This window comes from Homarus americanus, unplaced genomic scaffold (genome assembly GCF_018991925.1).
Source record: "Homarus americanus isolate GMGI-L3 unplaced genomic scaffold, GMGI_Hamer_2.0 scaffold47924, whole genome shotgun sequence".
Classification (NCBI taxonomy): Eukaryota; Metazoa; Arthropoda; class Malacostraca; order Decapoda; family Nephropidae; genus Homarus; species Homarus americanus.
Window position 1 is genome coordinate 129,143 of NW_024737505.1, and position 24,909 is coordinate 154,051.

Consider the following 24,909-nt stretch of genomic DNA (forward strand, 5'->3'; position numbering starts at 1 on the left):
CTAAAACCTACACTAATAATAATATAATTACCTCTAATTTATAAAAATAATACATATTTAAAGAAAACAAATTTATAAATTTAATCGCATTAAAATGTAAAAAATAAAATATATTTATTTTGTTTATAAAAGTATTAAATGTATGTTAAGTGGCGAGATGCTCCAGCATGGCGGGCCAGCTGGCTCAGGGGTGCCAACCGTGGGTGGTGACGTGGGCCTCTCTCCTCCATCACCCGCACCACAACAACACACCCGGTAGGGTTGGTTAACCTGTATAAACATTGGGCCAACATTGATGGCATGAGATAAGTACAAAATAATAAATTAATCTTATTATTTTAAGGTAAGAATAAAATACACTATAATTTATCTCGCAAAATTATAAAAAAAAATATTTTTTTAAGATATCTGTACAAACAAGTCGTTAACATTGCCTGAGATTGGAAGTGAGTTTATTAAGCTGCGTCTCACACCGGACAGAGGAGGAAGTTAAGCTATGAGCTGAAATGGGAACTTTGAAGCATTTAGTGCTTGACACCTTTAATATCATCACGGAATTTATTCAGAAGGTGATTGACTTAACTGTAGATCTCAAGGCTAAGGTAAGGTGTAGGGGGATGTTAGTGTTAGAGGTTGAGGAGGGAGTGACTCCTCTTCCCCCGCTCCTGTAATCAACATCTGCCACAAGTTTCTCAATCAACACTCAACACATTAAAATTTAAATGTTACCTTTTGTTCTATATTATCAATATATTTATTGTTGGAAAATAAACAGAAATTAACCTTTTCCTGTTATATGGGAAATAGGGAGTAGACACTGAGGCAAGGTCTGCCTTACCTCCCTTGTTGAAGAGGACTCCAAGGATGGCCAGATCTCTTCTTTCCTCCTCCATGTTCTTCATTTTTGGATTTTAACCAGTCAAGCCTTCCTACTGTACCTGCTTCCATCCACACACTCGCCACTTCAACTATTGATCATTTCAATAAATCATTACCCCATAGCAGTTTAAGATACTAATGGTTTGGCTGAAGTTTTCCTTGTGACGACTGGCCTGTGGCCGATTTTTCATAGAAAACGTCTATAAAATGCCGCAATTTTGCTGTTTTATGGTGGACACTGTTGTAGTTTGTGCAAATGTGTTAAAAAGTGGTTATTTCTAAATTAAATCTAACCTAACCGTTCATTTATATTAAAAACAAGCAGCAGAAGCATTGTTAGACCTCACCAACCCAACCTACCAAACCTTACCTAACTTCCTGGAGTCCCCTGAAGTCCCCCTCCCCTGTATATTAAACAGAAAGAACTTACTATGATACAGTGTAATTGTATTTTTTTGTGGACTTAAGAGCAGCCGCCCATGCCGAATGGCTCATAAGCATACACTGAGCATCGGCATTGATCCATCCTGGGCGGTAGAGTGTTTTGAAATACGTCAATATGATTGGCCGTTTACATCCTGGGATGAGACATCACCGCCGCATTACAGCCAAGAAGACAAAGTTCACGTAGTGTGCGCCTAGGTGCCTAATTATCTACCACACGAAGCATTTGCACAAGAAATGATTATTATATCAGAACTTGCTGATGAAAATAAAGTAAGAAAGTAAACTGCAAAACAAATAACTTGTCTGCTGGTCAGTCCACAATATTAACCCTCCCCTGACTCTCAGCATGTAACCACAAATGTTACATAATTTATCTTTCATGAGGTAAAGTGGAGGAGACCATTAGCACTAGAAGGACTTATGGAAGTGCCCCTAATTTTCAGATGTTGTTTGGATGATACTGAGTAATAAAATCTAAGTGACAACATTATACATAGTATTTTTCTTATTTAGTCGATCCTTCGATCATAAATTACCTTTTAGTTGGCAGGGCATGAAAGAAAAGATAAATAATGGGGTAAAAACACTGTGAACACTGATCTTATGGCAGTAATTTCATGTCTCTACGTCCTTTGTAGACAAAGATATAAAATATTTACTGTAATTATGGCGCTGTTGCATCTCCCGTTGTGACCAAGTTTTGGTTCACATCATCTGCTATGTGGGAGCATCCACAGTCTTTGTTTACATGTCAAGAAACGAACGCCTATCTCATCGGATGTGTTTATTATGATTTATATTGCATTGAATTAATTAATTTTTTCTAGAGATGTTTTTTGGATGATCGTAAGAAAATCAAAATAACAATGCACAGGTTAGGAAGTGAGGTGAGATTAAGTAGGTTAGGTCAGGTCCCAATAGGTTGTGTGCTTTATCTCTTCCATTGTTGTGTTCAGCATTATGCAGTTAGTATCTCCATAAATTTTGGTTCAATTCCATAAGTTATTATTATTTCCTACTGTCTCCTCCACCTTTACCAACTAAGAATACTAAACTATCAAATCTAACCTACCCTAATGTAGAATACTTAAGTTATTTCCTATTGTATTTTAATAAAATAAAATAAAATTCCTTTCTGTGAAAAGAACCACTCTTACAGTTTAAACTTGGCGCTAATGGCAAGTTCATGTTTACCGTCTTCCTCCTCCCATTTCACCTGTCAAATGTGAAATGACATAAAATGCATTTCTCCTACATCTTTTGTATGGTTTTATCTTCTATGGAGAAATTTTGTCAGGTTGCTTATAACACCAGAGCACTCTCGTCAAGTATTACCGTTCGGTACATTATTATTTGCCATCATCTCTCTTTGTGCAGTACTGTATATTGTTCCATAGAAATAATTTTGGTTAGTATTAATTTAATGACTGTGTTAAGATTTTCGTATTTGGTTATCCTTGGATTATTAAAAAATGTTACGAATATATTTCTTTTGTGGGCAAATTAGTATTAACGGAGATATGAGTAAAAACATTCTCAGAAATATGCCAGGTCAGTCGATGTTCTTCCCGAGCACAGTCGGGCCCTCTCAGCAATGTCTTTATCCACAGCCATTAAATGAATATTTACCCTCATTTTATCATTGATCATTTTGTTGTAGGTTATCTATTTAAGAACGAGAAAGAATTTCATGATGGGTATTCAGTAAATTGATATACTGTACAGTACGTATATACTGTAATTATAATTTGTAATGTTCACAGAAACTCTAGACCCCATAACACTATTTTTTTTCAATTAAACTCCTGTATAAACATGTGAGTTTGTCAAAATATAGTTTTAGGTTATATTTTAAACTTCTTTGCCCAAAGGTGTAGCCCTGCTTCCCTGGTGGAACCTACTTGTTCCTGTTCACAAATTGGTTTGTTTCTTAGAAGATAAATATTGTTTGCTGGTATAATACTGTATTATGTTTAATAAGTATTGTACACTGTTAATGCATCATTAATACATACATCCTACTTCTGTTTTATTTTTTCATTGAACAATAGTTGTACTACTGTTTACAGTACAGGTTCTGTGGTCCGGAAACTCCCGTGGTCCGGAATGATTTGAGTTTGTCCAATAGGTAGATAGGCAGCTTTTTTTTTTTTTTTTTTTATCTGAATTATTATTATTATTACAGGAGTATTAAATTTTTGCCCCTCAGGCCCCAATGTGGGTCAGTGACCTATGCCCGGGTGGGCTAATCCCCTTAAAAAAAAAAAAAGCCGCGGGAAATTAAGGTTTGTTTACATCCGGCAGTTCGGCTGCTCTCTCTCTCTCTCTCTGCTTGTCTATACAGAGTACAACATTTAACCCTTCAATATATATGAGCAGTAAATAAGTGTTGCTTTCATATTCTTATGTAGAGTAATGACGATATATTTTCACATGTGCGCACTTACATACGAGCAGTCTCACTTTTTTTTTTACCATTAATGGTTAGCTACTTATATTGTTCCATTTATTAACATTAAATAACATTACAGGTACTTCAAGCAACCATATTCATTTTTTACATTAATTTTACTACAGCTAAACTCAGGGTCTTATTTTCTTCAGTTTTATATGTAGAACCAATCAGTCACTGGTTTCGTAAGCTTTAACATAAACAATGCCGGCAGCCTCTCGTCTCCTCTAATATTCCACGTATTATTAATAAATTGTATTGTTAATTTTGCACACACGTACATTAATTCAATAAAAACAAATTCAGAAACATTAATTAAAATATATATGAACAGTAAATAAGTGTTGCTTTCATATTCTTATGTAAAGTAATGACGATATGTTTTCACGTGTGCGCATGCGCACTTACATATGCGATCTCTCTTTTTCTTTACCATTATCGTTAGCTACTTCTATTGTTCCATTTATTAACATTAAATAACATTACTTAAAACAACCATATTAATTTTACTACAGCTACAACCAAGGTCTTATTTTCTTCAGTTTTATATGTAAAACCAGTCAGTCACTGGTTTTGTAATCAACGAAAACAATGCTGTGTCATTTCCTCATGTGTTTTAATTTTCTACGTATTATTAATGAATTGTATTGCTCATTTTGCACACATAAACATTAATTCAATAAAAAAGACATTCAGTAATAAACAATAATGAATCTTTTGTACATAAGAGAAATGACGCTGTTTACACGATTATGCACGTTGGCGGGCCGTTCAAACCCGTCGAAATTCAAGTTTCCGCCGTCAAAATTTTTATTTATTTATTTTTTTGTGTTCCAATAAAATACGTTAAGAATTAAAAACTCGCGAAATTTGAGAAGCTACTATACGACATTTAACCCTTCAATATGTCTTCAAAGAGACCATGACGCAGAGAAAGTGGTGCTAGTGCTTCCAGGCATAAGCACAAGTCACTATCTATCCAGGAAAAGGGTGAATTTCCATGGTCCGGCAATTTCCATGGTCCGGCACCGGTCAGGTCCCGAGGTTGCCGGACTAGAGAGGTACAACCTGTACAGTGAAACCTTGATACAGTATTACACAATGGTTGGGACCGAGGAGTTGAGGCTTTAGTATAGTGTGTTGTGACGCCACCGAGTGTGAGCTCTTTCAAGACCAGACTTGACCAACACTGGAGCAGGTTCAGATACATTCTGGAGCCTGTGCATGCCTAGTACTTGCCAACAGTGCATAACAGAGATGTGACTGATCACCCAAGCAGTTAACGAGCCGATGAGTGGCGAAGAGGATAAAAGTAAAGTGAAAGAGGACCCAGAATATTAGTATTAGCCTAACATTGCCTAAATTTACCCGTGTTGTTTTATGAATATTATACAGTGCAGTACTGTATTGAAATAGGGTTTATTATTTATATGTTTACCAAGGGCCATCTGAGTAGCTACTGATATGGCTGTAATATTTTCAAATGAGCACAGAACTGTTTGGCTTTTTCAACCAGCACTGACTCCGATACTGTACTGTATATAAAAACCTTTATTAGGAAGTTGCTTGTCCCTGTCAAAATGCATTTTATGGTTACTAGACTTTTCAATGTAGTTAAAAGTACACAGTACTGTATACTGTAGTACAGTAACATTCCTAATGAAAATAAAGAAATTGAAAACTATGTTTCTGTAATACCTTTTATTTACAGGCTGAAGGAACAAACTTGGTAGAATGTCACAGTGTAACTTATGACATTCGTGAGGATGACAGCAATTGTAGCAGCTCCACTTACCTGCATATTGTAGAGCAGATGATAGCTAAGCTTAAGGTCAGTAATGAGAGTTTCTCAAAAATATTCTGTTTGCTGCTTACCTGTGTTCATACTCACAATGTCACCATTGGAAAAAAAATGGTTTTAGTTTCTAAACGTAAATGGACAAACAGAAATTGCATTTTACCGAGAAATAACAAATGTTCAAGTTAGTGCTGCACAAGTATTTGTATAAGATACTTTGATAGTGGTGAAGAAAGTTATTACAGGTTGTACCTCTCTAGTCCGGCATTCTGTGGTCCGGAAACTCCCGTGGTCCGGAACGATTTTAGTTTGTCCAATAGGTAGATAGGCAGCTTTTTTTTTTTTTTTTTTTTACTTATCTGAATTATTATTATTATTACAGGAGTATTAAATTTTTGCCCCTCAGGCCCCAATGTGGGTCTATGACCTATGCCCGGGTGGGCTAATCCCCATAAAAAAAAAAAACAAAGCCGCGGGAAATTAAGGTTTGTTTACATCTGGCAGTTCGGCTGCTCTCTCTCTCTCTGCTTGTCTATACAGAGTAAATAAGTGTTGCTTTCATATTCTTATGTAGAGTAATAACGATATGTTTTCACATGTGCGCACTAACATACGCGCAGTCTCACTTTTTTTTTTACCATTAATGGTTAGCTACTTATATTGTTCCATTTATTAACATTAAATAACATTACAGGTACTTCAAACAACCATATTAATTTTTTTACATTAATTTTACTGCAGCTACAATCAGGGTCTTATTTTCTTTAGTTTTATATGTAGAACCAATCAGTTACTGGTTTTGTAAGCTTTAACATAAACAATGCCGGCAGCTGTCTCGTCTCAGCGTGTGTTTTAATATTCCACGTATTATTAATAAATTGTATTGTTAATTTTGCACACACAAACGTTAATTCAATAAAAACAAATTCAGAAACATTAATTAAAATATATATGAACAGTAAATAAGTGTTGTTTCATATTCTTATGTAAAGTAATGATGATATGTTTTCACGTGTGCGCACTTACATGCAGTACGCGATCTCTCTTTTTTCTTTACCATTATCGTTAGCTACTTCTATTGTTCCATTTATTAACATTAAATAACATTACTTAAAACAACCATATTAATTTTACTACAGATACAACCAAGGTCTTATTTTCTTCAGTTTTATTTGTAGAACCAGTCAGTCACTGGTTTTGTAATCAACGAAAACAATGCTGCGTCATTTCCTCGTGTGTTTTAATATTCTACGTATTATTAATGAATTGTACTGCTCATTTTGCACACCTAAACATAAATTCAATAAAAAAGACATTCAGTAATATACAATAATGAATCTTTTGTACATAAGAGAAATGACGCTGTTTACACGATTATGCACGTCATCTGCGCGTTGGCGGGCCGTTCAAACCCGTCGAAATTCAAGTTTCCGCCGTCAAAATTTTTATTTATTTATTTTTGTGTTCCAATAAACTACGTTGAATTAAAAACTCCTGAAATTTGAGAAGCTACTATACGACATTTAACCCTTCAATATGTCTTCAAAGAGACCATGATGCAGAGAAAGTGGTGCTAGTGCTTCCAAGCATAAGCACAAGTCTCTATCTATCCAGGAAAAGGGTGAATTTCCATGGTCCGGCACCGGTCAGGTCCCAAGGTTGCTGGACTAGAGAGGTACAACCTGTAGTACTGTACAGTAATAAGAAAGTAGTTACCAATGAATCTTTGGATTTATTAAAAATATTTCTCTTTCACAACCTAGGATATTGTTGAGAACTTGAAGCATGATATTGAGAAAGCACCATCTTCAGCACCACAAGTTGTGCATGGATCTGAAGGTTCTTCCGGTAAGTATTCTCCAGATTTTGACTTACTGTATTCCTATCACTCCCATGGGAGACTTACACTCTTTTGTTTATGTCTTCTGTCCTGCACCCAATATCCCATCAATTATTGATAGTCATACAATTTAAGACTTATAAAACAGATGCACATTGAACACCCAGTTGATTGTGGGTAATGTATTACAGTAGTCACACATCCCCAGTATATCTACGGTACTGTGTGCTCAGATTGGAAGTAAATATTGTATCAGTGCTGTTCACATATTGTACTGTACTGTATTCTGGATACATTGTAAGGGAATGAAGAAATTATTCCGGCAAATGAGAAATTAAGAGTCCAGAAAAGCAGGCACCACTCTATACATGTACAGTACAGTGGTCCCTCGGTTAACGAGCACAATTCGTTCCAGAAGGTTGCTCGTTAACCGAAAAATAATTTAACCGAAACCATTTTTTCAATGGGTTTTTGGGTAATTGGTTCCAGCTCACCGAAAATTACATACAAAGTAAAAATAAATGCAGTAAAGTACACTTACTTTGAGGTTTGCATGTAGAAGGCTCCTGGTTGATGATGATGATGATGATGGGAATTAGAAGTGGGGGTGGAGGAGAAGGGAGAAGAGAAGGCATTGGGGTGGAAGAGAAGTCATCCCATGCTGTCATTTCACCCATAAAATTTTAGTTCACTTGATGCAAATCAAGATTATTTTCTTTAAATCTACACTGCACTGCAACAGCTGATTATTGAAGACTTCATAGCGGTGATCATCAGGGTCGTTGGAAAGGACGAGCTTGAGTTTCTCTGCAAACTCGATGGCATCCTTAACATTACCATGTGTTAACTTGTGTTCTTCTCGGGCTGCCGCACCACCTGCATCTTCACTGACGTGATCGTCTTCCAACATCTTGTCGGCAGTCACTTCAGGATCCCTGATCACCTCCATAAGGTCGTCGTTGGTGGTCTCGGAGAAGCCTGCAGCTGTAACACTCTGCTCAGCTTCTCTGGCAAGGTCCACTGCAACAGACTGAACCTCACCAGTCACAGGTTGCCTCTGCCTCCCACCTGGGATACCTTGCAACACATGCCGCCACTCGTGACGAATCGTTGCCACGGACAGCTGCCCCCATGCCTCCACCAAGAAATCAACAGCTGGCTTGACGTTGAATTTCTTCCAAAACTGTTTGATGTGAACTTCTTGCTCCACCAACTCTTCTTCCTCGTCCTCGTCGTCTCGCTGTCGGTGTCACCCAGGTTACGCAACTCATCCTTGGTGTTGGTACAGTCGTTCAGGAGCTTAAACTTCTTTGCAGAGAATGCAGCCTTAACGTTGCATATCAACTCCTGTTCCATGGGCTGGATTAACGACGTAGTGTTGGGAGCAAGGAAGACCACTTTTACGTTGGGGTGACGATCCAACAGTAGGGGCGAGTGTCCTGGTGCATTGTCAAGAAGCAACAAAATGTTGAATGAAACATTCTGTTGCTCGCAGAATTTCTTGACGTCGGGAACGAAACAGTCGTTAAACGAGGAGAGGGACAGAGCAGTGAACATCCATGCCTTACGTGCGGTTAGCCAGTGGACATTTAGCTTGGTCATGTTCATGTTCTTGTAAGCGTGCGGCTTGCGGGCTGTGTGGATCACCGATAACTTGAGCTTACAGGTACCGGAGACATTGGTGGTAAACAGGATAGTGATGCGCTCCTTCTGCAATTTCCGGCCCCGACACTTGCTGGCAGACTGAACAACGAAGGTCTTGGAAGGTAGCTTTTTCCAAAACAGACCGGATTCATCCATGTTGAACACCTGGTCATCGGTGTACTGTCCTTCCTCCATAACGTCACGTAAGAATGAAGGAAAATCACTAGCCTCAACACGGTCAGCACTCGCTCCTTCACCAGCAATGTTAATGTTGGTGATCTTGTTCCTCTTCTTAAACCCTTTCAGCCACCCAGAGGACGCAGTGAAGGGTTTGGGCTCTGCAATTCCCATCTTACATGCCACTGCTATGTACAGTTCACGTGCGTAGCCCTGAACTGAGCGCGCGTTCACCGCCATGTTCCGTCTTGCCGGACGAATCGAGTAGCTCACAAGCAAATTCTCAGTCTTGAGAAGCACCTTTTTCTGGCAGTACTTCACCATTGAAGCACCTGCAGACTTTGTGATGCTCATGTGTTCTTTTACCTTGGCAGTATCCTTCTTGACCGTCCGGATCGTAGATTCGTTCACGACATGCTGGCGCGCCAAATCAACTTGCCTCGTTCCTTTTTCTAACTCTTGTACGATCTTGTACTTAACTTCGTAACTTAGGGCACGTCGTATCTTCTTTGGCTTGGAGCGGCTGTGTCCAGGTAATGCAAGGTTTTTCTGTGGTGGTGGGGGTTCAGAGGCTGCCATTCTTATGAGATTAGCGGTAACAATAGAACACAGTTTATACTGGGTGACTGGGAAGAGGGCGACTCACCCGGGTAATGGTTTCTCTGTGGTGGCAGGGCACGTCATATTACATTGAACCAATCACAGCTAGCGGGGAAGGGAGGTAAAGGATGCGTGGCCCAATCACAGTGCGATACGTCATATGACGTCACCGATAACACAACAGCGACATACTGGTCAACCTTACTCGCGCCGCTTGAATCCAAAATGGCGCGGCGTGTCTGGACCCTCCAGCAACTCGCCGCGTAAATGACCAAATTTACCGCATAATTAAAGCATTTTGATTCTGCCAAGGCATCGCGTAAATGACCAAACGCGTAAACCAAAATCGCTTAAATCCATACTCCACTGTACACACACACGCACACATAGTATGTTCTCGATTTAACAGAATCCGATACAGTAGAACGTCGATATAACGCGAGATACATTCCAAGAGAGGTCGCGAGGTCGCTTTAAACCAAATTCGCATAAGTCGAAATGTTGTTTTAATGGAATAATTTCGTTTGGTGCTTGAGAGAAACACAAAATACTAAAAAGACTGAGAGTCTACCCAGATGCACCTCAGCCCATCTCCTAGAGTAAACAAAACATTGTTTTTTGTAGTACAGTATAGTCTACATTTACGCGGTCAATTGAACCCGTGGAGGTTCGCGTAAAACGAGAAATGCGTAAACTAAATAACAGAACATATGGGATTAATTGAAATAGAGACTGGGCTGACTCCCAAACTCCACTTTTTCCGACACAATACATAGGTTGTAGTAAAAATAACATCTTAATTTTATGATGGTATGCACACACAATTAATATTTAAGAGAAATATCAATAATATTAGGTTTTTTTAACACTTACGTTATTAGAAAACATGGCAAGGCACACGGGGATGGGGGGTTGGTTCCGAGGCAGAGGGCAGATTATTGGCCCTCACCTGTATCACTTGTATCAATTGTATCACTATCCACCACAGAGGCTTGCAGGGCCTCTTTGTCAAACCCCTCAAAGTCCATATCCTCACTATCACTATCACTGACTTGGGCCGGCTGTGGTGGGTGGCGGGTGAAGAACTCGGCAATGTTTTGATGACTGGGCGACCTTGTGTGCACCCTGCCTGTGCCACTTCCCGTGTAAATGATGAAATTTACAGTGTAATTAAAACATTTAATTCTGGCAATGCACCGCGTAAACAAAAACCGCGTAAATCCAGACTACAGTATTACCCCGCTTTACACGGTTTCACTTTCCGCGATTTCTAATTTATGCGGTACCTTGCCAGAACCGGACTTTCATTTTCCGCGGTGCATCTACTCATATACGCGGTGAAGTTTAATTTTTTTTTTTTTTTAGCTCATAAAATTCATACAAATTACCTGGCCAGAATATAATTTACATTGCTGGAATTCTTACAATATGATGATCATTTTGAATAAAAACATCATGGATTTTGCATTACATACAAGTTTTAGATCTAATGTAATAATTTGGTTTACACAAAGCAAATATTTTTATCCTTTGTGCAGAATATATGAAGTTTACATTCAAAATATTCCCTGACCTGCAAGGAATCCAGAAATGTCAATTATATTATCCTAACTTTAGTCTGAGGTATTATTTATTACTAAAAGTTAAAATCTAGTACAGTCGGCCCTTCACATACGCGGGTTTAGCATACACGGATTTGCAAATATGCGGATTGCCCCCCCGGAGGAATATTCTGTACATTGAAGTAATTGAAGCATATTCAAATCGCGCGCCATTCAACTCGTGCGCGGCACCGAACACGGGACACCGCCCGCTCCCGCAACCTCTCACACACACACACACACACACACACACACACACACACACACACACACACATTGCATTGTAGTTGCAAAAATATTACATTTCTGTGAATGTATTATATCAAGCACAGTATGAATAGAATATCACTAATATAAGAGTACAGTATTTTACCCGAAAACTACTAAAAAAACGAGTAACATATCTTCAACATCGGAAGGCTAGGTAAAGTCTGTTGTTTTCATGTAGTTTATCCTAATTTACATTGAAATGCATTACGTTTCAGCAAAACTACTATTTATTTCTGAGAATATGGAAATGTAATATTTTGCTGAAATGACGTACGTATTACAGTGGAAAGTGACGAAAGCAATGACTCGCTTTCTTTCGTTCAAAAGATGTTACCGTAATCGCTTTTTGAATGGTTTTCAGTTAAAAAACTGTTGTATTACAATAATATTCTATCTTAATTCACTTGTGATGCAACAGTTTTTTTAACTGAAAACCATTCTAAAAGCGATTACGGTAACATCTTTTGAACGAAAGAAAGCGAAAGGCATTGTTTTCGTCACTTTCCACTGTAATACGTACGTCATTTCAGCAAAAATATTACATTTCCGTGAATGTAGTATATCAAGCACAGTATGAATATAATATCATTGTAATATAACAGTATTTTAACCGAAAACTATTAAAAAAACGAGTAACATCTCTTGAACATTGGAAGGTAAGGTAAAGTCTTTTGTTTTCGTCATGTATTTTATCCTATTTTACATTGAAATACATTACGTTTCAGCAAAACTACTATTTATTTCTGAGAATATATTCATTCAGGCACAGTTTAGGTAAAATATACATGTGCTGTAACATTTTTTTAATTGAAAACGATTCGAAAAACGCGTACCCTCTAGCCCTGTTCAAGGAGAAGACTGGGAGGAGCTGTTTGGTGCTTAAGACGATGACAAGGAAAATGATTTTGATGGATTTTAATGAAAATATTCAGAAAGACCCTGGCACTGTCAAGGAAAGTGGCTGCTGAAGGCTTCCGGGACATGGCAGAGGACAAGATTAGGGAGCTAATTGAAGAGCACGACACTGAGCTGACCGAGGAGGATCTACAGGAGTTAGTAGACTCAGGCAAGGAAGAGGAAGCGAAAGGGAAAGAGGATGAGGAAGAGCACCAAGAAATAACGTTGGAGAAGTTGGGGGAGATGACCAGGAATATTGAGGCACTGAAAAACCTGGCCTATAGTATGGACCCCTCCATGGTGCGTGCCCTGAAATTCATGCGAGGGATGGATGACGTTTTCGCTCCATACAAAAACATCATGGAAGAAATGAAAAGAAAGAGACGACAACTCCCCATCACCATGTTCTTTGATCACCGAAGGAGAGATTTAACACCATCAATCACTGGCGACAGTGAGGAAGCAGCTGAATCCACAGTCGCCCCCACTTCACCACCTGTTATGGAATTGAGTGACGATGAGCCCGATGACCCCCGCCCTGTCGCCGAGGAGAGGTACGGTACAGTAAAGTGAAATTCTTATCTCTTTTTTTTAATAGCTTTTCTTGCCATGTTTATTGTTTGTAAAAATGCACAGCACAGTACAGTTCAGTACAAGTACTGTACATAGGAAGTGGAGGTGCAGTTATTCACAAAACATTTGTGTTTGTTGTCGGCAGTAGTGACGGTGAGGAGGAGGGAGCGAGTTGGGAGGAGTGGTGAGGTGACCTTGGACGCGGGAGCAGGAGCAGGGACGAGTGGAGATGCCAGCCAGTATATTTCGGGTGTATTAATTGTTTTTATAGCTATTTTTGCATTTTAATATTAAATACTGTACATTACGTTTCAACAAAACTACCATTTATTTCTGAGAACATAGAAATGTAATATTTTTGCTGAAATGATGTACGTATTACAGTGGAAAGTGGGATAAAATTGTGACGCAAGAATGACTCTTTCGCTTTCTTTCGTTCAAAAGATGTTGCCGTAATCGCTTTTCGAATGGTTTTCAGTTGTGGGATTATAAGGCTAATGATAGGATAGAATATTATTGTAATACAGTACAAGTACAGTACAACAGTTTTTTAACTGAAAACCATTCGAAAAGCGATTACGGTAAAATCTTTTGAACAACGAAAGAAAGCGAAAGTCATTGTTTTCATAATTTTATCCCACTTTCCACTGTACAGTAATATGTATGTCATTTCAGCCAAAATATTACATTTCCATATTTATTTCTGAGAATATATTCATTCAGTCACAGTTAAGGTAAAATATACTTGTGATGTAATATTTTAATGAAAATACGGTATCGTAGTTTTCTTTTGTATAAAATTTAATTAAAGATTGAAGTTTCAAATGTAATGAACAAAAATTTATGTACAGTATCTATAAATAAACTTTAACAAATGATTACTTTGTTTTACATCGTCCTGTGTATACCATACCATGCATTTGGCTACTTTGGGCTAGCTATGATGACGCAAGAGATCTGCCCTGGCGACTGTTCCGACACTCACAGCTGGTGGTGCGTTGGTGCGTCGTTTCCATTGTTTACTGGTAAATATTTTTCAACCTAACGAAACTATTACCCTTTTAGAGGTCGACCCCCAATTTTTTGCAAAATAATTTGGTCTTAAAAAGTCGAACTACACACAGGTATATACGGTAAACAAGGACATGGGGGGGCCCAGGTTTTTTTTTGGGGGTGGGGCAGCACATATACGCAGATTTTTAACATCCACGGCTATCTCTGTTACGTAACCCCCGCGTATGTTAAGGGCCGACTGTATTTTCACCCAACATTTCTCTGGTAGGGAGGGAAGGTGGGGGGTGGGGGGGAGGTTTGGGACTGACCGACCCAGCTGGCTGAGTGTGAGGAGGGGGGGAGGCAAGGTGGGTTACTTTGATTGACAGATAGTGTCGTGAAGAATATTTTTTTTTTATTAGCTGAAGATATTTGTTTTAGCTCATAAAATTCATACAAATTACTCGACCAGAATATAATTTATATTGCTGAAATTCTTACAATATGATGATCATTTTGAATATAAACACCATGGATTTTGCATTAGACATACAAATTTTAGGTCTAATGTAATAATTTGGTTTACACAAAGCAAATATTTTATCTTTTGTGCAAAATATATGAAGTTGACATTCAAAATATTCCCTAACCTGCAAGGAATCCAGAAATGTCAATTATATTATCCTATCTTTAGTCTGAGGTATTATTTATTACTAAACATTAAAATCTAGTGTTTTCACCCAAACATTAATCAGAGAGGTAGGAGTTAGTGAGCTGGGAAGAGGGGGGGGTGGATTTGAGTCCATTATTTGAATGGACATTAACCTGGCGACTGTATTTCTCTTAAATATTAATTGTGTGAGCATACCATCATAAAATTTAGATGTTATTTTTACTACAACATAGGTATTGTGTCGGAAAAAGTGGAGTTTGGGGGTTGGGCCAGTCTCTATTGGAATTAATCCCATATGTTCCGTTGTTCACTTTACTCGGTTTTCACTTTCCACGGTACCCTGTGGGTTCAATTAACCGCGTAAATCGGGGTACTGCTGTATTCTGTATTATATTAAAACAAACACTCATTAATCAACACAGCTAAAATTATGGGACGTGAAATGGTCTGTTTACTGGCTGGGACGATGGGGGTGGGGGGGTGAGGTGATATCTTTGACAGTTGATGCCAAGGTCTAGTGCTTATTAATTTATCTGTCCTTAAGAGTGACTGAAGTTTTTATCTTTTAAAATGTCAATGAACTGACCTGGGAGAATATAATTAACATTGCTGGAATTCTTATAAGATAGTGATTAGCTTGAATATATACATGCTATAGTTCACATTAGACTTACAAATTTTAGTTCTAATTAATTTTATTACAAAGGGCTAGAATTTTTATCTTTTGTGCAAAATATATGATGTGTATATTCAAATTATTTGCTGTCTTGCAAGGATTTGAGCAATTCAAATTTTATTCTCCTAACTTTAGTCTGTGATTTTATATAAGATAAAAACTGTAAGCCTATAACCACCCAACCCTGTCTGGGAAGATGGGGGGCAGGGAGGGGAGATGACAGTGACATGTTTGACAGTTGCGCTGAAGGTCTAGTGAAGTATTTATTTGTTTATTTATGTCCTTTAGATTGAGTTTTTGTTTTTTTACTTATAAAATGTCACAGAAGTGACCGGGGAGATTATAATTTACATTGCTGGAATTCTTATAAGATAGTGATTAATTTGAATATAAACATGCTATAGTTTGGACTAGACAAAAATTTTAGTACATTATTTTGAGTACATGTACAGTACTGCTTGCTCTTAGGACAGTGTAGCCTGCCCAAAGAAACATTAGGTGCGAATTTTAAAATATGATGCGCCAGATTGACTCACGCAAAATAGGAAAGATTCGCTTTAAATTAAAACATTGTCCTTAATTGTGGGTGTCGCTTTAAATCAATTATCTTAAATTGAATCGCTTTAAATTGATGTTCTACTGTATAGGGAACTTTTGATTTAGGGAAAGGGATTTATTTTTTATTTTTCACTCGATTTAGTGAACTAGTTCTCTAAATCGAGATTAATTCCGTTAATACGCTCACACCTACGGAGACACACCTCAGCCACATGATACAGTACAACCTACTTCAGCCTTCGGTGAATGTACTAAATGTATAAAAACGATGAATAATGATATAAAGTAATTTCCGGAAAATCTGAGAAAATGGCGAGAAAATCACTCCAAACCTTTCTGCTCCGGGCCTGGGGACAAAGGTTCTCTGCATCATGAAAGATTACACCATGTTTTGCCGCATCCTCACATGGTTGGTGTGTGGGTGGGAAGAGTGAGGTGACATGTCAAGACACTTAAACAGCACACACATTAACACTACTACTAAACTATTGTCTTATAACATTTGACTATAATTTATATTTTAAAATTAATTGATGCATGATGGCTTGACAGGGCTACTTTTGCACTTAGACAACTGATTAGTGAATAAACCAGGGCATATGGAGATGCATTATACACTAGAGATGTCATGAAGCTTTAAAACTGCAACCACAATGCATAAATTATCACAACCTGTACTCAAATGTACTAAGTTAATTACTAAAATTTTTATGCCTCGTGCAAACTATGGGATGTTTATACTCAACTTAATTGCCATCCTGCAAGAATTCCAGCAATGCAAGTTGTATTCTGCTAAGTCAAGTCAGTGCCATTGTATAAGTTGTTGTTGTGACGGCACCGAGTGTGAGCTCTTTCAAGAGAAGACTTGACCAACACTGGAGCGGGTTCAGGTACATTCAGGAGCCGGTGCATGCCCAGTATTTGCCAACAGTGCGTGACAGAGACGTGACCGATCGCCCGGGCGGCTAGCGAGCCGACCTTTTGGTGAAGAATATAAAGGAAAAGAGTCGTGACCGATCGCCCAAGCGGCTAACAAGCCGATCAGTGGCGAAGAGGATAAAAGTAAAAAAGTAAAAAATAAGTGAAAAAATTAAACTCTCTGTCTTGTATAATCCCGAGTCCCTTCTGATCCCTCAACTGATAACTATGCTCTCAACACCCCACCTCCCCCTGCCCCCTCCTCCCAGCCAGCAGGAGAGGCAGATGGTGGTGGGTGATAGTGATTAACATGATGAAGGTGGTTTAGGATTAAAGTTTTCTCTTATAAAATAACACATACTTAGCAGAATATAACTTTCATTACTGGAATCCTTGTAAGATGGTAATTAATTTGAGTTTAAACATCTCATAGTTTGCACAAGGGATAAAAAGTTTAGTCCTTTAGCTTAGTACATTTGATTACAAAGTGAGTACAGTTGGTCCTCATATTACGCGGTCCCGCATTCCGCGTTTCACCGTTAACGCGGTGCCTTGCCAGAACCTAACATTTTCACATTCCGCGGTCGTGAACCCCATTACGCGGAGAGCGGCTGGCAAGCCGCGCCATTTTTGGATCCAAACCTCCCGCCATCCGCCATGTTGTGTAAGAGGCGCGAAAATGGTGCGCACAAGGTCGCCCAGTCATCAAAACATGACCAGTTCTTCACCCGCCACCCACTACAGCCGGCCCAAGTCAGTGATAGTGATAATTATAGTGAGGATATGGACTTATATGAACTTTGGGGGGTTTGACAAAGAGGCCCTGCAAGCCTCTGTGGTGGATAGTGATACAATTGATACAAGTGATACAGGTGAGGGCCAATAATCTGCCCTCTGCCTCGGAACCAACCGCCCATCCCCGTGTGCCCAGCCATCTTTTCTACTAATGTAAGTGTTAAAAAACCTAATATTATTGATATTTCTCTTAATTATTAATTGTGTGTGCATGCCATCATAAAGTTAAGATAATATTTTTACTACAACATAGTTGTGTGTCGTCAAAAAGTGGAGTTTGGGGATCGGCCCGGACTCCATTTCAATTAATCCCATATGTTATGTTATTCACTTAACGCGTTTCTCACTTTCCGCGGTACCCTCCGGGTTACATTAACCGCGTAATATGAGGACCAACTGTACATAATATGTTGCTCAAAATTATGACTTTCACAGGAAAAAGTCTGTATAACTAACCCCAGTGGTCAGGATATTATGGCATTGAATGTGACAGGGCACTTCAAATAAATTCTTTTAGTTCTGTACAGAGACTGGTGGTGGAGAGGGGTGGAGACCCTTAGTGGGAGAAACTGACTGCTCACACCCCAACTTCTGCCTCTGGCATTCTTACTGTAACTCAACAAAATATTGTTGATTAGTTATTTATTAATTAGTAAAGATATGTTAGTATAATAATTTGAGGTTATTAAAAAGCAAACACCCAAGCCACTAGACCTCATCATAACAAACGAGGAGGGTATGGTGGCCAAACTGGAACACCTTGCCCCAGTTGGCACTAGTCACTGTTTAGTGTTGTCTTACAGATTTAACTGTTACCTAGTTCAAGATAAGGCCAGGCCAAGGTGCAAATAGTACAAGGGAAATTACAACGGGATGAGGGAAGAGATGAGGAGTATCCACTGGCCTGACTCATTAAGGCACAAGAACGCAGACACTACGCTGAATATCATAACTAGTAAAATGACCAATTTGATCAATAAATATATACCCAAGACCAAACCCAGTGCCTTTAGGAATAAGAGGGGATCCCTACACATGAACCATGCGGCGGTCGACAAAGTTAAGAAGAAAACCCAGAATTTCAAGTCATGGGTTGGGTCAAACGATAAGCAAGACAGGAGGATGTATGCAAGAGCCAGAAACCAAGCGAAGATAGAATGTAGAAGGGCTGAAAAGGAGGTCCAGAGGCTGGTTGCAAGCGAGGTCAAGTCAAACCCAAAGGCGTTTTATCGCTTTGCAAAGTCGAAATTTAAAACGTGATTAGGAGTATAAGACCTGAGGCATGAAGATGGTAGTTACGCAGATTCTGACCAGGATAAAGCTGAAGCATTGAACAGCTTCTACGAAATAACCTTGTAAGGGATTGCCAACACGGTTTTATGCCGGGGCGCTCCTGCTTCACACAATTGCTCAAGGTATTGGATATTTGGACCCATATTCTGGAACGGGGTGATAATATCGACAATATATATCTAGATTTTGCCAAGGTTTTCAACAGTGTACCCCACGAAGGCTGAAAATCAAACTGGAAGGGTACGGAATTCGAGGAAATGTCCTAGCATGGATAGAAGACTTTCTACATGACCGCAAGCAGTGTGTGGTGATTAATGGCACGAAATCATCATCTGTACCTGTCACAAGCAAGGTACCACAGGGCAGTGTATTGGGCCCGCTGTTGTTTGTTTGTTTCATAAGTGACATGCCTGACGTTGTACACTCCTCTATACAAATGTTTGCCAATGACGCCAAGTTATTTCGGGAAATCAAGAACCAAGCGGACTGTGAAGAGCTGCAGAAGGACCTCTGTGAGCTCCAAGAATGGTCGATAAAATTGCTGCTGAGATTCAATGTCACTAAGTGTAAGAGGATGCACCTGGGGCATACCAATGGTAAGGAGGCATATCATATGTCCCAACGGGATGAAGAAACTGATTATTTGAGACAATGTGAGAAGGACCTAGGTGTGTACAGCTGCTCCTCGACTTACGACAGGGTTAGGGACCCAAATCCAGGTCGTAAGTCGAATTGGTAATAAATCGAAAATGATTAAATAATACATAGAAAATCGTAAATGGGTGTCTCTTTTTCTTCTCAGCACCACAAAATTCTCACTTTTAAGCTTGCCAGCCATTTTAAAGTGAATTACAAACAAAAATTTTGTCAGTACGCAGCGCAATCACTAACGTTGGGACTCAAAAATACGTAATTTGACAAAAAAATTTTACGACTGAGGCAGTCGTATATCCGGGTGGTCGTAAGTCGAGTAGGTCGTAAGTCGAGGAGTAGCTGTATGTTAACAATGAGCTGAAGTTCTCTGGCCATTGCGAGAAGGTAAATCAAGCAAATAGTGCTACTTGTGAACAGGGCTGTGCCCTTTATAGGGCCAAGGAAGAAATCTTGAAATTAAAGGAAATGATAGCGAGGATGAAGGAAGAAACGAGACGAGGAAAGCCCGTGTCTGACAAAAACTGAGGTGAATGGAAGGATGTGAGGAGAGGGACGACCAAACTGGTGGTGAAAAAACACACCAAGGATACAACAACAGCTAAGTGTATCAACTCTTTCAGTCCTTTGATAGACGAATTGGACGTTAGCATAGTCAGGGACAAAGCTGACAAGGAAGGTACGAAAACCTTAATTGTTGGCGATTCCCAGGTACGGTACCTGGACAGAGCTTTTTGTGGTAAAAATAAAAATAGGATGAGGGTGTGTTTGCCAGGAGCTGGGGTGGGGGATATAGTTGACAGGATGGACAATATCTTGTCTGGTAATGGGAACAAACCCAGTATCTGCCTCAGTGCAGGAGGCAATGATATTGGCTGGTGTAGGAGTGAGGAGCTTCTTGATAAGTTCAAGACAGCTATAGAACATATTAGGTCAAAGAGAGGGATCCCTATCATATGTGGTGTCCTGCCTAGAAGGGGAGTTGGCATTGAATGGTTGTCTTGACAGATATTGCAAGTCAATATCAGTCCCATTCATTGGCAACTGGGACAACTTTTATGGCAGAAGGGACCTTTATGCTAGAGATGGGGTGCATCTGTCTAGGGATGGGGTGGCAGCCCTGGCTGGCTCTGTCGAGAGGGCAGTTCAAAAGATGTCGAAGTCTTTAAACTGCTAGGAGAACATAAGAGCATGGGGGTGGAGGAGACTGCAGTGGGAGTGGGTAAACAAAGTGAAAGGTTACAGGGAAATAGTGCTAGGGATGATGACAAAACAAAATTAGGCAGGGAGTTAAAACCTAAACGCGACAAAGAGAGGACTCAGAACACGACTACCGTATATGGCGGCTTATAAGTCGACCCACCTTTTCAAGCAAAAAAATTTGGTCATAGAGGTATAGTGTATACCTACCTCATAAGTCGACTCCCCAACTCCAGCAGCTGTCAAGTGTTGTGAAGGACCAAGTCATCCATCAAAACACATACATAAACAGTCAAACAAGCCACTCTATACATGACGTCACACACAACGCCATTAGTGACTGACCCAACAATCACAATAACACTGAACTCAGTTGACTTCCTGCTCATTCTACCAGTCCACACACAGCCGCTGACCAGACAGCTGACAGCCATGACCCTTCCTGCCAAACAAACAAAGTTTGAAGCTCGTTTCAGGCTGAAGGTTATTGTGTGTGCCAACTCTATAAATAACTGTGCAGCAGCAGCGAGGGATTATGGAATTAGTGAAAAGCTTGTGAGGGATTGGAAGAACAAAGATACAATTAGTAAAATGGCAAAGAAAAAATGTGCCTTCAGACATGGCAAAGCTCAGTGGCCAGAAATAGAAGAACATTTGAACAAGTGGATCCGTGAACACCAACAGAATGGAATCGCAATAACGAGAAATAACATCCGTGTGGAAAGTACCAAGTGGGCAAGAGCAAATCCAGACTTGAGTCAAAATTTCAAGGCTGCCCCAAACTGGTGTTCTAGGTTTATGAGAAGACATGATTTGGTGTTGCGGCAGAAGACCAAAATAGCTCAAAAACTTCCAGCTGACCTCGAACACAAAGTCACCGCTTATCAACGGTATATTATCGATCTACGGAAGACACACAACTTTCTGCTGTGTCAAATTGCCAATATGGACGAGACCCTTCTATATTTCGATATGCTCGGCAATAAAACAGTTGATTCTAAGGGAGCAAAAACCATCATGATGAAAAGTACAGGACACGAGAAAACAAAGTTCACTGTGGTGTTGAGTTCATGAGTGATGGTACAAAACTGAAGCCTATGGTAATACAGGTGCTCCCAGACTTACGACGGGGTTAGGGACCCAAATCCAGGTCGTAAGTCCGACTGGTCGTAAGTCCGACATAGATAAAAAATAAAAATAAATAAATAAATAAAATAAAATTAAATAACTAAATAAATAAAATAAAAAATCTGCAATGAAATTCAGTACAGTAAAAGCAATAAATAATGAGGAATGGATACAGTGTGACTGAGCACTTACCTTTAATGTACACGTAGTCAGCTGAATGCACACAGGGCCCCCATAATTTTCTAATTATACATGGAGACTACATTAATTGGAAGAAGCAGAGGAGGAGACAGGGCTGGGTGGGTCATCAATGTCGCTTTCTTCAGACAGGTTTATGGACTGGAAACTTGCTGGTTGAAGGTATTGGATCATCTTGAGGGAGTGAAGAGGCAGCACTGCTGGGGCGTGAGGAGACAGCACCGGGGGACTTCTTGAAATAGATGTCCAATTTAGATTGCACAGTTTGCTTTTTCTTTTCATTATAAATTTCTCTGTAGCAAGTGCATCTTGGATCATTCTGTCACCTTTGGCATAACGCTCATAATTTTGATCCATGCCATCAAACATTTGCATTCCTTTATTAATTGTAGCAAATGCCTCTGTCATTTGTTTCTCTGAAAACTTTTTAGGGGGTGCAGGCTCTTCTTCTACATTTTGTCTCGCTTCTTCCTCTGCAATTTTCTGTGCATCTAGTTCAATTAGATTCTCGTTACTGAGCTCTTCTGCTACACTTTCAACCAACTGTTCAACATCTTCATTATCAATTTCTAACTGAAGCTGTTTACCTAACTCCACTATCTTGTTACTAGTATCCGAAATAACTTCAGTTTCATTAAATCCTCTAAAACTGCAGCGTTTTTTATATCTATCAAACCACCCTTGACTTCCTGTAAAAGTTTGATCACATTCATGTCCTGCCTGCTCCTTCAGGCTTTGGAACAGGCTTCTTGTTTTAGCCTGTATGGTTAGAAGGCTTAAGGGTACACTCTTCTGTATCTGGTCTTCTATCCATATCACCAATAATTTTTCCATATTGTGAATAGGACCTTGTCTTTTCTTCGAAATTATAGTTCCCTTTATAGGTGTTGTTACTTTCACTACATCACGAATATGTTCCTTGTCCTTCAGAATAGTGGATATGGTGGAGTACGAGAAACCTAGGCCACGTGAGGTTGTTGCTACTGTTTTCCCATTGTCATGCTATGTTATTATCTTCATTTTCATCTCAAAAGTAATTGCCTGTCTCCTTTTCTTTGGAGCACCACCAGCACTCTCACTTTTACGCTTTCCAGTCATTATAAAGTCAATTAAACACGATAATAACGAAAGTTCACAGCGCGATCAGTATAGGATACAATAACCAAACACCAACTAAGCGCTCCACTGAGTGGAAGCTGTACCCACGCGGGTGCCACACTCTCGCCCGGACCGAATTGTTTCGGTATAGAAAATGCGCGCGTCATTTGAAAATAATTTTGGTCACGACTGCAGCAGTCGTATGTCCCGACGGGCGTAAGGTCAGAGCAGGTCGTAAGTACCAATGGACGTAAGCTGAGGCAGTCGTATGTCGGGGACTACCTGTATTCAAATGGAAAACCATGCCTAAATTAATATTCCCTCCAAGTGTTTTTGTTCATGTCCAACACTTGACCAAGGATATCAAGAAGTGCCTAAACCACCTCAACACCAAACAAGCTGTTATACCAGGAAGTTTAACATCTACAGTTGGGTCTTCATTTACACGGTCAATTGAACCCGCGTTGTACCGCGTAAAACGAGAAACGCGTAAATGAAATAACAGAACATATGGGATTAATTGAAATAGAGACTGGGCCGACTCCCACACTCCACTTTTTCCAAGACAATACGTCCATTGTAGTAAAAACAACATCTTAATTTTATGATGGTATGCACACACACACATAATATAGAAGAGAAATATCAATACGAGAATAATATACTGTACCAGGTAAAAGAAAGATCAAGGTTTAACACTTACGTCAGGTTAAGTTAGGTTAGAAAAAATCAAGGTTTAACACTTACGTAAGGTTAGGTTAGAAAAAATCAAGGTTTAACACTTACGTTAGGTTAGTTTAGAAAAAATCAAGGTTAGGTTAGGTTTAACACTTACGTTAGTAGAAGAGATGGGTCGGCGTACGAGAATGGCGGCTGGTTCCGAGGCAGAGGGCAGATTACTGGCCCTCAGGTGAATCACCATCACTATCCACCATAGTTGTCAGCGCCTCCCTGACAAATCCCTCAAAGTCACCATCACTGTCTCTGTCTCTATCACTGGCTTGGGCTGGCTGTGGTGGGTTGCGGGCGAAGAAGTCTGTGATGTTACGCTGACGGCTAGTGTTGATGTTGTTGTGATACACCTTGATGTACGGCTCCATAGTGTGCAACAGCTGGTTATTGAAGACTTCATAGCGGTTATCGTTAGGGTCGTTGGAAAGGATGAGCTTCAGTTTTTCTGCACACTTGATGGTACCCTTAACATTACCATGCGTTAACTTGTGTTCTTCTCGGGATGATGCACCGCCTGTCTCTTCACTGACGTGATCGTCTTCTAACATCTCGTCGGCAGTCGCCTAAGGATCCCTTATCACCTCTGGCAAGGTCCACTGCCACTGCAACAGACTGAACCTCACCAGTCACAGGTTGACTCTGCCTCCCACCTGGGATACCTTGCAACACATGCCGCCATGCGTGATGAATCGTTGCTACAGACAGCTGATCCCATGCCTCCACCAAGAAGTCCACAGCTTTCTTGACGTTAAATTTCTTCCAAAACTGTTTGACACGAACTTCTTGATCCGCCAACTCTTGTTCCTCGTCGCTCTCGC

At 39.7% G+C, this 24,909-nt stretch overlaps 1 protein-coding gene across 1 annotated transcript in view; it reads left to right on the forward strand.

The window, feature by feature from the left end:
• The first annotated feature begins 448 nt into the window (after positions 1 to 448).
• LOC121873461 overlaps positions 449 to 24,909 on the forward strand; it is a 41,230-nt gene continuing 16,769 nt past the window's right edge. The window contains exons 1-3 of the mRNA XM_042377046.1: positions 449 to 602; positions 5,490 to 5,609; positions 7,340 to 7,424. Of these exons, the coding sequence (XP_042232980.1) occupies positions 507 to 602; positions 5,490 to 5,609; positions 7,340 to 7,424 (301 nt within the window). The 5' untranslated portion in view covers positions 449 to 506. The remainder of the gene's footprint in view (positions 603 to 5,489; positions 5,610 to 7,339; positions 7,425 to 24,909) is intronic.